Source organism: Microtus ochrogaster, chromosome 24 (assembly GCF_000317375.1).
Source record: "Microtus ochrogaster isolate Prairie Vole_2 chromosome 24, MicOch1.0, whole genome shotgun sequence".
NCBI classification, from domain to species: domain Eukaryota; kingdom Metazoa; phylum Chordata; class Mammalia; order Rodentia; family Cricetidae; genus Microtus; species Microtus ochrogaster.
Genome location: NC_022024.1, coordinates 27,569,410 through 27,585,380, shown reverse-complemented (window position 1 = coordinate 27,585,380; position 15,971 = coordinate 27,569,410). Strand labels below are relative to the sequence as shown.

Below are 15,971 nucleotides of genomic sequence, written 5' to 3'. Positions count from 1 at the left end.
TCAGGTCTGGGCGGCCAGGAATGAAAGAATAGTCCTCCACTTACATTTCTGTTGGTCAGAGTTTTGGTTTTTTTTTTTTTTGTGTGTGTATTTTTTTTTTTAGGTGTTGTTTTTTTTTGTTTTGTTTTGTTTTTTTTTTTTTTGAGACAGGGTTTCTCTGTGGTTTTGGAGCCTGTCCTGGCACTAGCTCTTGTAGACCAGGCTGGTCTCGAACTCACAGAGATCCGCCTGCCTCTGCCTCCCGAGTGCTGGGATTAAAGGCGTGCGCCACCACCGCCCGGCAAGAGTTGTTTTTTCTTTCTTTGGGATAGTTATGTAATGGTTGAGCTAGAAGATAAAGGCACATCGTTTGTTTTATAGCCAATTTCAAAATACAAAATGATGGGGGATCATCTGGGACAAGGAATGCTTTGAGTTTTGAAGATTGAATTTTTTGTTTATTTTTGTTTTGTTTTTTTGTTTTTGTTTTTTTTTTTAGGAGGGGAGTGTGAAGTCTCTGTTGGTACTTATAAGAATTAAACTTGTCAGTATCACTGACCCTTAGACATAAGCTAATACAGTAAGATGTTTAGCTTGCCACTTCACAGTCTTTAATATATTTACTAAGTGACAGAGGAAGCGGAGTTTGCAGTTGAATATAGTGTGAACGTTGACCAAGGTCCTCTGGAGTGATGAGTTCAGGATGAGGCGAGCGGTGACAGATGTGGTGTTTTCAGAGGAGCCTGTATTTGCTTATCATTGTCAGATACAATGAAAGATAACTACATGACAGCAAATACTGCTTCTTCAGCATTTCTTGGCTGTTGTTGTGTACAAAGAAAATAATTTTATATTTGGAGAAGATAATTGTTTCCTGAGTTATTAGCTGAGTATAGTTCTTATTTAATACAGTAAACATGCATAGAAAATAAGAAACTGAGATTTAGCCTGTAGGTACAAAAACACTGTCATTTTATTTATCTTGAGTGGAAATGTTTATAAAAGCTTTTAGGTTTTCCTCTCTGGTAAAAGAACACTTTGAGTGTCACTTTGAGCACATTTCTGTCAATTTAGAGACTTAAAATAAGAATCTTAATTGTGTGGTAAGGTCAATGGCTTTTTTGCTCGTACTTCCGAAGCTTCCAGGACAGGTGAGAATTTTTGTCTCTATTTCTTTCTTTAGAAAAAAAAATCTCCATTGATTGTGGATTTTCAACTATTTTATGTTTTTATATTTTCTGTGCACAGATATGCACGTGAGTGCCTGTGCCCCACAGCGCATGTGTGGCTGTCAGAGGATAGCCAGTGGTCCTTGGTGCTCGCTGTCACCATTTAGGTCCTGCTGATCTAACTTGGTTATCAAGATGGGCAGCAAGCACTTCTCCGGGACTTGTCAACCTCCCTTTTAATCTTCCAAAATTTTTTTCCATAAGTTGTGGATTAGAAAGTCTAAAAATAAAGTTAGAATTATGTCAGCATTCTCATACTGATGTATTAAATGAGTGCTGAAAGTACTCTCTCTCCTCTCTGAAGAGAAAGATTTGAATTCTACAGGTCAACTGAGAATACTGTTACTTTGGGGACATATTAGTTGTTATTTACACTTTGAATAATTTTTGTGTTTGATCACATATACATTGTACATAATGCTTACTTAGTTGTAATATAATGTGAAAGATTATAAACTTTAAAATCTTTTGTCTTGAAGGCTGAAAAGCAGTCAGCCAAACTACAGGCTGAGCGCTTAGAAAAAGAGCTACAATCAAGCAATGAACAAAACACTTGTTTTATCAGCAGACTACATAAGGCCGACCGGGAAATAAGTGCGCTGACCAGTGAAGTGAGTTGCCGTCCGCTTCATCTAGAGAGCTTGAGATTACACAATGATAGAAATTTGGTGCTTGAATTCCCTATATTGAAATCTTTTTTCGTCCTGTCATTCTGTCTTTTAAATGTGATAGATTTCTAAGTGGGTTTTGTATTCTCTACCCCTGCAGAATCTGTATGACCTGGCTCTTTTCTCCTTCCTTAGCAGTCAGCATCCTTTTCCTTCCTGTTCACGTCACTCCTCCATCACTGACTTTGCAAAGTTCACTCTTCCTCAGGCTCTTTGTGCTTGTGTGCCTGCCACGGACGTTCTTCACTTAGTTACATCTCTTGCTTCTGTCCTTTCTTCAATTATAACCTAATACAAGAGGCCTGCCTTCCTTGTCTTAAAAATAGTGGCATGGTATTTGCCATCTTCCGCCTTATTCTTTGTATTCCTAACCCGCTCTGCTCTTCTTCATAGTTTTTTTTTTTTTAAAGATTTATTTATTTTATGTGCTTTGGTGTTTTGCCTGCATGTATGTCTGTGTGAGGTGTTGGATCCCCTCTGGGGTTAACAAGACAGTTGTGAGCTGCCATATGGGTGCTGTGAATTGAAACCAGGTTCTTTGGAAGAACAGCCAGTGCTCTTAACTGTTGAGCCATCTCTCTCTCCATCATAGCTCTTAAAACTATCTGATATATTCATTTTTTATTTTTTTAAAATTTTTTTTTTTTTTTTTTTTTTTTTCGAGACAGGGTTTCTCTGTGGCTTTGGAGCCTGTCCTGGAACTAGCTCTGTAGACCAGGCTGGTCTCGAACTCACAGAGATCCGCCTGCCTCTGCCTCCCATAAAAATTTATTTTTATTGCCTGTGAGTATGTATTGTTTTACATGTGTGTCTGGTGCTTAGGAAAGACAGAGAGGACATGCAATCACCTGAACCTAGGATTACTCGATGGCTGTTAGCCACTTTGTGGGTTCTGGAACAGAACCTGGTCCCTTGCGAGAACATCAGTTTTCTTAACCACTGAGATATTAGTCCAGCCTCTATTTGTTTTTAAATCTCTCCTTTGCACTTCCTCCTTTAACCAGGTGTCAACTCCATGATAGCAAGGATATTTCCTTTCTTGGCTCATCCTTCTAACCCTGGGAAATCACAATCACATGGCAGATAGGTGTTAGCATTTCTTTAGGAAGTAATTTTAGCATAATTTGCCTCAAAAAGAGATCCACCTCTGCCTTCAGAGTGCTGTAATTAAAGGTGTGTACCATCACAACCAGCTACAAATAAGATTTTTAAAGGTTAAATATACACACATACTTATATTTTTCTTCTCTTCTCTTTTCCCAATGATATTAGGAGTAGAAATTGTGCTTTTTTTGTGTGCTGAACATGCATTCTCCCAATGAACTACATTCCCAACCATAGCTATTAATATTTTTTAATTTTAGTATTATCTATTAGTTTATAGGTTTAAATTTAGGTTATATGTAGAAATTGTGCTATTTTGGACTAGGTAATGAAATACATTGAGAAGTCAATGGGCTTTGAATCAGATGAACATATTTTGAATCCTAACTCATTGATTTGATTTTTTATTTTTAGTGTATCCTTAAATAAGAAAATAAAAAATTCAGATTTTTTTTCCCTCAGAGACTGACTAGTCAGTAACTGTGTAACCTTAGGCAAGCTATTTCATATCTTTAATATCTTGCTGATTTCATTTGGATCCAATTTCCTAAGTGCAACAAGGCCCTTTTCTGTTGGTCACTAAGAATTCTTCCAACTTCCTGGAGTATGAACCCCACTAGAAGTGAAGTAATTATGATGCTTCTTCCTGATTTAGGACAGCAGATACTCTGCAGTGATAAGAGTGTAGCAAAATTGCAGTCCTCCTCAGATCAAAACATATGTAAAACACAAGGCAGTAAACTCAGGATATAGGGAGTTCTCAAGTCTTTGTTCAAATCCTAGATGCATTGTTTTCAGTTTTGCTAAGTAATATTTAAGCGTCCAGTATTTATTTACAGTTCATTATTTCAGAGTAGCTTGACTGGGTTCCTGAAATAACAGGAGCTGCAAGTGCAGCAATAGGACATTGGCTATGCTAGACTTTTGTCATGGCTTCTAGTTCTGGGTGGGTGGGGGTAGGGGTGGGGTGGAGCTTTTGCTCTGCAGTTTGCCCTAGTTCTCTGGCTCACCTGTGTACTGACCATTCTCTTCTGTATTCTGTACACAGCACACAGTCTTAACCATTGTTCTTTTTCAAGTTAGAGAATAAATGGTGTCTCTTACCTACTGAAGGAAAACAGCAGTTTGGTAGTATTTCTCTATGCTTGTTTATTAGCACTTTGCTGAGAATTTCCCGTGTTTTTTTAAGTCACACTTGAAATAGTTTGCATGTAAATGAGTATTCAATATATCCTTCAACTTCAGACAAAGCAAGTTTCATCTGAAATTTTATATGTAAAAGGATTGCAGAAAGGATAATTTAAAAATATTTCTAACATAAGTGTCACAGTTTTCTTTGCAACTTGAAATTTTCATCAACATTTTGCAATCCTAGCAAATGGCTGTTTGCAATGCAAAGGAACACCTGGGGTGTGTTTAACTAAGTTATTTAAATTTGTAATGTTAGGCTTTAGAACAAAGCTTTGCCAGTATCAGTGCCTCAGATTAAAGGCATTATCATATATGACCTAAAAAGGGTGTCCTTACTGGTATTTCACATCCAGTGAAGAAGCTGCTTCATGAGATTTTCAATCTTTAGAAATCTAAGTTAGTTACAGAAAACCGTCCCTCAGAATTGTGACTGTCCAACTAAGTTAGGGAAGTCATAGCACCTCAAAATTTAGAAAAAAGTCAGAATTTTAAGTATCAGTTTTTTAGAATTTATAAGCAGAGCTTCTGGTGTAACACATTTTAATAAAACTATCTCCTGTATATTGTTTTCTCTGGTCTTTGTTTTAAAATTTTTAAGGTTTACTTGTTTAAATGTATGCATGGTTTGTCTGCATGTATGCATGTGTGCCATATTTGTACCTTGTTCCTATGGTGGTCAGAAAGAGGGGGTTGGATCCTTTGATAGGAGTTACAGATACTGAGAACCACCACATGGGGGCTGGTAACTGAGCGTGGGTTCTCTGAAAGAGCAACAGATGCTAGTCTTCCTTAGTTTATTTTGTAGATTTGTCTTCGTTAACAGATTTTTGAGTACCATAAAATACCTAATAAATACTACCATTTAAAATTTTGTTTTAGTACAAGTAGCTGAATATTTGCTTCTGTGTTGTCAAAAGTATAGAGCAAACCAATTGAAAAGTTCATACCCTGGCTAACAGTCTATCAAGACAGAGTGACTTAGCTTGGTAAAGATGGACGAGGCCATGGAGCTCGTGAAGTTGAGGTTTCTATGTTTCTTAGGAGTTAGGAAGCCTGAGCACAAAGGACATAATGGTCTTGGCACTAAGAGCAGAAATTACGGGTATCTGAACTAGCCGTCGTGTGCACTAAGAGCAGAAATTACGGGTATCTGAACTAGCCATCGTGTGCATATTGGAGTGTGGAGGACAGCCTCTTCCTCAGTTGTTCTCTGTCTTAGGTTTTGAGACAAGTTCGGTTTGCCTGATCTGACTGTCTTGTAAGCCCCAGGAATCTGTCTGTCCGTCTCTGCCGTAGCTCTGAGATTACTGGCTTGCCACACAGTTTTTATTTTTAAGATAGGTTCTGGGGATCCACACTCAAGTTTTCATGCTTGTAAGGCAAACTATTTATGCATGAAGCTAGTTCTTCATTGCACATTTTAATATTTTAAATATTCCTTTTAGTGTTTTTATATTTTAGATATAAAATATATTTTAGAAGGTTAGCAATTACTGGTTATTTAAGTAAATCCATTATTTTAAGATCATAGAAATATGGCGCCAAAGAAAAACTTAAGCTCTATATATTATAAACAAGTAAGGTCTGTGAGCATATATAGTTGAACAGCATAAGTAAACCTGTATCTGGCCCTGTTGAGATTGTTTTCCTTTTTGTGTGTTTGTGTGTGACTTTTTTGTGTATGTTACATATTTTTCTTTGTATATGTATACATGTGTATAGAACCCAGAGGTTGTTCTTAAGGTTTCTTCCTCAATTATTTTCTATTATATTTTATTTTAGATTTTTGAAAGATTTAAAAATCTTTTAAAATTCTCTGCCATCAGTGTAACTATAAACTTTGCTGTTGGCAGTGTGGCTAATTTTTATGAGAGGGAAACAAATTCTTTTAAATAAAAATAAATAAAAAATAATAAAAGTTTATTGAGCCACAAAAAAAATTATTTATTTTTTTGTATATGGATACTTTGCCTACATGTATATCTGTGCACAGCATGTGTGCTTGATGGCTACAGAGGCCAGAATAGGAGGGCATCGGATCTCTTGGAACTGGAGTTAGACAGTTGAGAATGGCCATGTGAGTTCTGGGAACTGAGCCTGATTCTTCTAGAAGTACAGCCTGTGCTCTTAGCCATTGAGCTGCCTCTCCATCGTCATATGTGTAATTTATGTGAGACAGTCTTTCACTGAGCCTGAAGCTCACTGATCGAGCTATTACTGGCTGGCTAGCCAGCTCCAGGGACTCCGGTTTCTGTCTCCCTGCCACGCCCAACTTTTTCCTAGGTACTTGGGGATAAACCTAGTTCTTCAGGCTTAGGCTGCAAACACCTTGTCAACTGATCCAACTTCTTAGGCTCAAGAATATTTTCTTAACTTTAGTAACCCCCAGGGAGGTTAATATGAAAGGTTTTTACTTCTTAGTTTTTCTTGATGTTATCATGGATTTAATCAATATTCTATGAAATTGGCTTGAACTTATCACCTCATTAAAAGCAGCTATAGTGTAGTTTAGTGAACTGTGCCATTCTCAACTTTTTGCAATTAATGTGCAATGGCAACTTATAATTGTATGTCACTATAATTATATTTTAATATTTTCTCAGCATTTTAATACATTTACAAGTTGTCTTTAGAATCATGGCGTAGTAAGAAAATTTAAGTATTAAAATACCAACAGAAACTTACTATTTTATATTTATATGTCATTTATTGGTGCACAGAAAACTAAAAGGATCTTTTTATTGCGATTAGCAATGTAAATAGTAAACTACTTGTTTTTTGTTTTCCTGAGATGTATGTTTACATGAAACCATTTCTTGCAATGTTTTCAATGCCTTTTGTAGACAAACCTCTTCTAATAAGAAACTTCTACCGTGGTTCTTGTTTTTTGGCTCTTGGACCATTACTTAATTTGTTTCTTGACTCTCATCTTCATTTGTTGTTGAGTTTATTGGGCTCTACATAACTTAATCCTTTCCTACCATTGCACGTTTTATGCCTTGACTTGTATATGTAGTTTTCTACTCTATAATTTTAAACTTTGGTATAAATCAGATTACAGGTTTATCTAATCTTTATATCTGTAATTTAATGCTTAATGCTTTTGTATATAATTTTAGCAGTTTGTGTAAAATGTTAATATTGTGGATGATTGGAAAGACAAAACTTTACTTGCTGCTGTATTCCTGGCTCCTAGAATTGTCCCTGGCACATAATAAGTATTCAGTTAATATTTGTTGGATGAAGGAATACTAACTACCAACAAATTAGACTTTTTGGGTAGGAATATTTAGACTAAAAATGATATGTGAAAGATTAATTATGGAAAATATTGAAAATTGTTGACATTCACCTGGGACTTTAGAATAAACAGATTTTTGTAGTAAGGATTTATGTGATTTGTACCTGTTTCCTTGCTCCTGCCTCACATACAAACACAATTATTCTCCAAGTTTAGTTGGTCCTTTTTTGATTCTTCTGCTGTGGGTCGATTTCTTTGCTTTTATTTCTTAACCTACTCATTTTAAATCAGAGTTTTCTTTCTAAAACGAAGTTAATTATTCTACCCTGAATAGCTAAGCAAGTATGTTGAGTAGTGTGCTGAATAATTTTATGTTAACTTGACATAAGCTCAAGTCATCTGAGAGGAGGGAACATCAATGAAGAAAATGCCTTCATAAGATCCAGTTGTAGGGCATTTTCTGAATGACTGCTGGGGGAGAGCCCAGCTCACTGTGGATGGTGCTATCCTTGGATTGGTGGTCTTTAAGAAAACAGGCTGAGCGAGCTAGGGGAAGCAAGACAGTAAACAGCACTCCTCCATGGCTTCTGCATCAACTTTTGTCTCTAGGTCCTTGCCTTGTTTGCATTTCTGTGCTGACTCCCTTGATGATGGACTATGTTGTAGAAGTGTAAGCCAGGTAAACCCTTTCCTCCTTAGTCATGGTGTTTCATCATAGAAATGGTAACTCCAACTAAGAAATAACTTATTTCCTGATATCTCTTCAGATTTTATACTTCCCTATGTTTTATTGTAAGGGATAGCTGATTGTTTAAAGAGCAGATTATGTGATGTTATTCCTAATTAACATTTATTTACTGTTCCTACTACCTAGCATGCCTGTGCCTTTTTTGCCACTTTTTTGTTGTATTTTGAAATTAGATCCAGGCAAGTAGCTTTGGATGGTCTGAACTTAGAGATCTGTCTACCTCTGCATCCTGAGTACTGATTAAGATTAAAAATGTGTACCACCATGCCCAACTGTTTGTTCCTTTTTAAAAGGAAAGTTTCAACATTTCTCCACTGATTTTAACTACTTACCTGCAGTTAAATTTTTAAGGAAAAATTTAGTTCTGGTGACTCCATACAAGTATTTGTAAATAAATGCCTTAGTTCCTTTAGGAAAAGGTAATTTTTGTTTGATATTTCTCAGACTCTGCTGTTCTGGGCTTTGGGATATTTCTTGGAAGGTTCTTAACACCCTGTACTACTATATTATTTCCTTATTCCTGCTTACACTCTTAGATATGTACTGAACGATAAGAAAATAATCCAATAATAATTTTAATTTCTAATAACCAACAGGTGAAAGAGCTCAAACATTCAAACAAACTAGAAATAACTGACATCAAATTGGAGGCAGCAAGAGCTAAGAGTGAGCTAGAAAGAGAAAGGAATAAGATTCAAAGTGAACTGGATGGTAATATATACTTTCCCATGCTTTTCTCTATTCTTTTCACGTCTAAATTCAAATTATTTAAACAAAGCAACCTGAGTTCTTTTCCAGATTCTCAGTCTTACTAGAATTTTAAAATTAGAGTACATAGGGACTGTTTTTATTATGTTGAATGGTTTGTTCATTTTGTGATCTTTTTAAATGAACTACCCTGTGCTTAAATAATAGTTTTATTACTGTTAGAATTAAAAGAAAGATTGAAGGTGTGAGCTTGTCCTTCATGTGCTTATAATTTAAAGTGATTACAAATCGTCTGGTTATTAGGATAGCAAATATAAGGAGGTCGGTTCCAATCACAATTATTTATTTTTGCTATAAGTCCCAGGTCAGTTCAATATGTGTTCATTTTAAGCTCCATTTTATTCTTAAAATGTATCACCAAGATTTCTCAGAGGTTAAGTTTTTTCTTAAATACCTTAACAATCTGTCCTCTGGCTATAACTGTGCTTGAGTTGACCTCTGTTGTTTCAAGTAGAGTTTATTTTTATTAATGATTATTTTGACTATTTTTATATATTACCAGAATTGAGAGTAAATTTTTTTAGTATTAGAGTTTGGGATCTATTGCTGAATTATATTTTAAAGTTTAAAAATGAATTTGCTGTAGTTATTCATCTCTAAAATATTTATCCCAAGATTGGAGAATTCTTTCAAAAACTTGAAAATTTTCTTACTGTTTATATTTTTGTTAGAAATGTAGCATATTTGTTAGAATCCTAGGTTTCTTTTGAAGGGTTTATTTGTTGTTTTGTTTTTAATTTATTGTTACCAGCTTATATATGGTACTATCCTGGGACTCTAGAACCCTGGGAAGAAAGCCACGTAATAACGCCTCTTTGGGTATTCCTCTAGTAGGATCTCTCCCTCCTAAGATTCCAAAGAATAAGTGTCTCTGAAGAATAAATGTATATCTTGATAGACTGTGAATATATGTGTTTAAAAAGTGACAACAGAAATTACCTCCAGGTTGTTTCACTGTTGTTTCGGAAAGTTCTGATGAGCTGGTGCTCTGTGAGAACCTTTATCTGCCCAAGACGCTGCTCAGATTCTTTCTTTTACTGGGTTTCAAATGCTTGTTAATTGTAAACTTTGATGCTAATATTGAATGTAGTTTTTTTTCTTCTAAAAATATACTAGGATTGCAGTCAGACAATGAAATTCTCAAGTCAACTGTTGAACACCACAAAGTGCTTTTGGTGGAAAAAGATCGTGAATTAGTCCGTAAAGTACAAGCTGCCAAGGAAGAAGGTTACCAAAAGCTCGTGGCATTACAGGATGAAAAGTAAGCCCTTAGTACCTTAGTTTGTTTAGATTTCTTGGTGAAAACATTGCATTCTCAGATCATCTTTATTGTAGTTCTTCTAACATAATTATCATCTGTTGTTTTAGGCTAGAGCTGGAGAACAGATTATCAGACTTAGAGAAAGTGAAAGTGGAGCATGATGTCTGGAGGCAGTCGGAAAAGGAACAGTGCGAAGAGAGACTGCGGGCCTCACAGATGGCGGAGGAGGCGGCCCGGAGGGAGCTCCAGAGTATTAGGTTAGTTGAGGGTGGGGCGCCAGAGCGCTGTAAAACTAGCACAGAAAACTCATCTATAACTTTTACCCCGCATCTCCATGTAGTGACAGATTTCTTAACCATATTATAGGAATCAAGTCCAAGTTAGCATTTCAATAAATCAAACCTATTCCCTTCATTCACATTTTACCATTTTACTTGTTTCTTATCTTTAGCCCGCTATCAAATATTTTTTCACTCTTTTATATATACTCTTAGGCTCCCTTCCCCGTATCTTGAGACTCTGTAAATGCTCTCCTAAGCATTCCGCTAAGTTTAGCATCCATTCACCATTCTTGCTTTTTCAGTTGTCACTCCTGTTTTCCAGTCGTGATTTTCTTATGTAGTTTCATCATTTCTTCTATATTTATCATTTGGAATTCTGGAAGGAAGAGCCTTCCCTTTTGTAAATGTCATTGTAGTCCCTGTAGACTAGTAGATTCCTGTGTCATCTGTGAGCACACTATACATCTATGTGCAGACAGATGTCTCAGGTTTGATTGTCAGAACCTCGGGCCACTTCCTGAGGATTTTCCCACTTTCTAGCATTAGAGGTAATCATAATGTTAACATCTGTGTTTCTCGAAGATCTTAGGCTCCCCGGTGAAAGAGGTTGAGATGCACAGGTTGAGAACTGCTGTGCTAGACTTTGCTTTGGCTCTCCTTGCCTCAGGTCTGTAGTTAGCCATTTCTGTAAGGTGCTTTGGTGTCTCTTTATTGGAGAGTGGTATAGGAATGGTATAGAAAGCAAAATCTCCGTCTGGGATTGTCTGTTCGTTCCAGGAATGCCTTACATTTAGTTCCTTTCAGTAAAGTTGCCTATTCTTTCCATGTTGAAAATAGAATATTGAAATCTCTGCTATTTTATAAGCATTCCCCCCCCTCCTTTAATTTTGTAAAATTTTTACACATGTAAATGTAAATGTAGAGAACCACCATTTGACATTGGGTATCTTCTGTCACTGTCCACCATATATTTTAAGAATGAAGGTCTCAGTGACTTGGAGTTTGGTGTTTAGTCTGGACAGTCTGACTATTTGAGCTCTAGGGTCCTTCTGTCTTTGCCTTCTAGCACTAGAATTGCAGGAGTGTGCTGTTGTATACTCTGCTTGTTAAATAGGTGTGTGGGATCTAAACTCAGGTCCTCATGGTTTGTACAAGTACTTAACCTATGTACCCTTCTTTATAGCCTAACTTTCTGATTTTGATGATCTAGTACATATCCAACTGTTTGTAATTTTTATGTAGTCTTAGTATTGAACTTTCCATTTTATAGTGTCCTTCATTCTATTGTAACTTTATAAAGTTTTGTCTGTTTTGTTTAGTGTTGGTGTTCAATGTTGGTGTATTTGCCATGGCTCCTGTTACTGTCCACATGGGCTGGTTTTCCATGCTTTCCTTTTCATTTTATTTGTACTTCAGATTTATAGTGGATGCTTTGTAGGCAGCATTTAGTTGAATCTTATTGTTTATCCATTCTATCATTGGCTGTTTTTTGATCGGGACATTTAATGTGTTTACATTTACAAAATAATTACTAATTAAAGAAAGACTGGTTATTTTGCGATTTTTCTGTCTTTAAATTTCATCCCCTTCCCCACCCCGTTACCTACAATACTATCCAATTTGTATTTAATTTTTTGCCTTCTTGCTTTTTTTAATTTACTCTGCTCTTTTGGTAGAAAGAATGTTTAAATTTTTTATTTTCTTCTAATTGTGTATTTTATACTTGTGATTACCAAGAGATTGACATTTATATTTCAGTGCTTTTAATACTTTGTTTGACTTTATATCAGCTTAATTGCAAAAACATACACAAGTTCTGCTCCTTTTCATTTCCATCCACACCGTTTTCTGTAGTTCATGTCACAGAATTACATATCTGTGCACCATATGTTCCCAAACATGTTTTTTTTCAGTGAATCAATTTCTTAAATCAACTAGAAGGCATTATTAAGCTAAAGTTACAATAATAACTTTTTAACTAATTTTAAAATATATTTAAAATATTTAAAAATATCTCTTATGCCATTAGTAAACAAGTTACAAATTAAAATAATAGTTTTGTAATTTCACATGTGCCTACTATTATTGTCTTTATTACTATTACCATCTTATACTATTACTTTCTTTTTGTGTGGATTTGAGTTATTATTTAATATATTTTCCTCTCATCTAGCTAGCCTCCCTTGAACATTTGTTTTTCATAGATCTTAATGACTACCAACTTCCTCACTTTTATTTGGAATTTTCGTTTATTTAAAAAATTTTTTTAAAGTGTACTTTATTATAAAATGTTTTTAAAAAATTTAAAAAGTTGTTTTTGCTGGATACAGAATCTTTAGTTGAACTTTTTTATTTTAAGTATATAATATCTACCACTTTTAATTTTTTTAAGTTTTCTCTTAAGGCTTGTTTTTATATTATGTTCTTGTCTGCATATATGTCTGTGCATGTGTGCATGGTGCATGTGAAGGCCAGAAGGCTTTGGATCACCTAGAAATGGAGTTTCAGATGGTTGTGAGCTGCTATGTGGGTGTTGGAATTGAACCCGGGTCCTCTAGAAGAACAGCTGATGTTCTTAACTGCTGAGTGATCTCTCAAGCCCAGCATTTGCCTTTTTTTTTTTTTTAAAGATAAAATGTATATCCCATGATGAGCTCATGATCCCCTTGCCTCAGCCTCCTCTGAGTTCTAGGATTATCAGGGTACCTCTCAACCCTAGCTCTTCATTTGCTTTTAAATGTCCTGCTTTTTAATATCTATCCCCCAGAAGTTGAACAAAAGTCAAATAAAGACATTAAAGAGGGGCAGGAGAAATGGCTCAGTGGTTAAGAGCACTGCCTGCTCTTCCAAAGGTCCTGAGTTCAATTCCCAGCAACCACATGGTGGCTTACAACCATCTGTAATGAGATCTGGTCCCTCTTCTGGCCTGCAGGCCACACGTGCAAACCGAATACTGACAATACTGTATACATAATAAGTAAATGAATCTTAAAAAAAAGGTTAAAAAAAAGACATTAAAGAATAGGCACTGACTCTGAGAGTTCCCTAGAAATGATTTCAGCCAAAAAAGGAACAGTAACTACCTATTGCTTTGCACCTTTTGGATTAGAAGTAACAGTCAGTAATCAAGGTTTCCATATTTGAGGGACAGATAGCATTTACCCACTCTGGTTTCTAGTCTGCCTGGTGGTATACAGAGATGCCTGAGACTTTGGCTTCTTCTGTTGGAAGAGGTACAGTATAATTAGATTAACTGTTATTTACTATTAGAACCTTCCTCTGAAAGTTACAATCTTTAGAAGGCTCCGGATTTTCAAATAATTAAGACCGCTTATGTTAATGCAATTGCTGTCCAAGGAAGTAGACATATTCTTGATATTTCCCACTCTATAGCTTCCTTGAATTAACTGCATTAATTTAGCTCAGGCAGTGGTTCTCAACCTGTGGGTCGCAACCCCCTTGATAAATCTCTTGCTCCAATTCATAACATTAGTGAAATTATAGTCATGACGTAACAATGAAATAACGTTATCACTGGCAGTCACCTCAGCTCATGAGACGGTTGAGAGCCCCTGCCTTAGAGAGATCAGACTTTCTGAAGTGTGTGGCACACTTGCCCTTACTGACTCAGCTATCTTGATGGCCTTGAGTTTTTTCCTCCTATTTGAAAGAGTTAATTTTTTTCTAAGTATTTAGTCCTTCTTATGAATATATTTTTCTTTTGTTTTGGTCTTCTATCTGTTAATGTTTGTGAAGACAATAAATTTCATAGGTTACTTTATATTCTGTCTGCATACTAAATTGAGTTAATTTACTTGAAGTTACTTCACTTAGCAGTACACATAATTTAATTTTTTTACCACTTGTTAGACTAATGGTTGATTTATCTAATTGCACTGGCAGTTATCCAGTGCATCACTGAGTAGGAGTAGGTGGTAGGGGTCCTTGTTACTTCATTCCCAGTCCTAGCTGAAGTCTTGGTACTGTTCCTTCATTGATTAAGAAATTAGCTTAGGAGCTAGAGAGACAGCTTGGCACGTAAGAGCACATATCGCTCTTGCAGAGGACCTGGGTTCAGTTACAGACAGCTCATAACCATCTGTAACTTGGGTACCAGGCGTGCACATGATGCATGTACATATGTGCAGGCAAAAATTCATACACATAAAGTTAAATAAATATGAAAATACCCACTTAAGATTTATTTTGATTGGAGTAGCATCAGCTTTATGGATTAATTCAAGACTATTAACCCTTCCGGCCCAGGAGTGTCTCCCATCACTCCTCATTGAAAGCTCTCCCCGCTGCTGTCACTGTACTTTATGCTTCTGTCAGATTCATCTTTACAGTGTTTATGCCTAAGGTTTTCTATCATGTAAAATGTTGGATTAGTCACTGGTGCAGTAGGAATAGTTGACATAGTTGACCTTGAATCCTATGCCTTAAGAGATTTTTTTATTTATTATGTGTACAACATTCTGCCTCAATGTATGCCCGCACGCCAGAGCAGGGCGCCAGATGGTTGTGAGCCACCATGTGGTTGCTGGGAATTGAACTCAGGACCTCTGGACCTCTGGAAGAGCAGCCAGTGCTCTTAACCTCTGAGCCATCTCTCCAGCCCCTTAAGAGATTTTTTTTATTTGTTTAATTTGTTGTTGTTGTTTTCTTTCTTTCTTTCTTTCTTTCTTTCTTTCTTTCTTTCTTTCTTTCTTTCTTTCTTTCTTTCTTTCTTTTTGTTTTGTCTTTTTTCGAGACAGGGTTTCTCTGTGGCTTTGGAGCCTGTCCTGGAACCAGGCTGGTCTCAACCTCACAGAGATCCGCCTGCCTCTGCCTCCTGAGTGCTGGGATTAAAGGCGTGCGCCACCACCGTCCGGCTGTTTGTTTTGTTTTTCGATGCAGGGTTTCTCTGTTTAACAGCCCTGGCTGTCCTAGAACTCGCTCTGTAGATCAGGCTGGCCTTGAACTCACAGATATCCGCCCCCCCTCTGCCTCTTGAGTACTGGAATTAAAGGCATATGCCACCACTGCTTGTCTTGAGATTTGAGTAGGAAAGAATATCCTTCCTCTTCTTGCTACTCTTTTATTATTTTATTTTTGATTTTGAGTTTCATTGCATTGAGATTAGAGAATATTTCTACGTTATGCAACACAGTAATATTTCATTTGTGATCTAATATGTCAAGGGCAGTACTAAGGTAAGATAAGGATATGAACTTTAAAAAGACATTTGATTTTAAAGAAAAAATTAGTTTATTTTTATGTATATGAGTGTTTGCTTGCTTGTATGTATGCTGTGTATGTGCCTGGTACCCTCAGAACTCAAATGAGGGTGTTGAAGGTGTTGTATGCCATGGAACTGGTGTTACAGGTGATTTTGAGCCGTTATATGGGTGCTGGGAATCAAATATTGGTCCTCTGCAAGAGCCACAAATGCTCTTAACCACTTAGCCATTGCCTTAGCCTCAGCATTTTCTTTTTTTAATAAAAGTGAAAAATCTTTA

General features: G+C 36.2%; 1 protein-coding gene across 1 annotated transcript in view; it reads left to right on the top strand.

Moving 5' to 3' along the window:
- The window catches only part of Cep83 (centrosomal protein 83), a 107,638-nt gene that overhangs the window by 59,812 nt on the left and 31,855 nt on the right, over nt 1–15,971 (top strand). The window contains exons 7-10 of the mRNA XM_005358145.3: nt 1,688–1,819; nt 8,757–8,871; nt 10,045–10,189; nt 10,297–10,446. Of these exons, the coding sequence (XP_005358202.1) occupies nt 1,688–1,819; nt 8,757–8,871; nt 10,045–10,189; nt 10,297–10,446 (542 nt within the window). The remainder of the gene's footprint in view (nt 1–1,687; nt 1,820–8,756; nt 8,872–10,044; nt 10,190–10,296; nt 10,447–15,971) is intronic.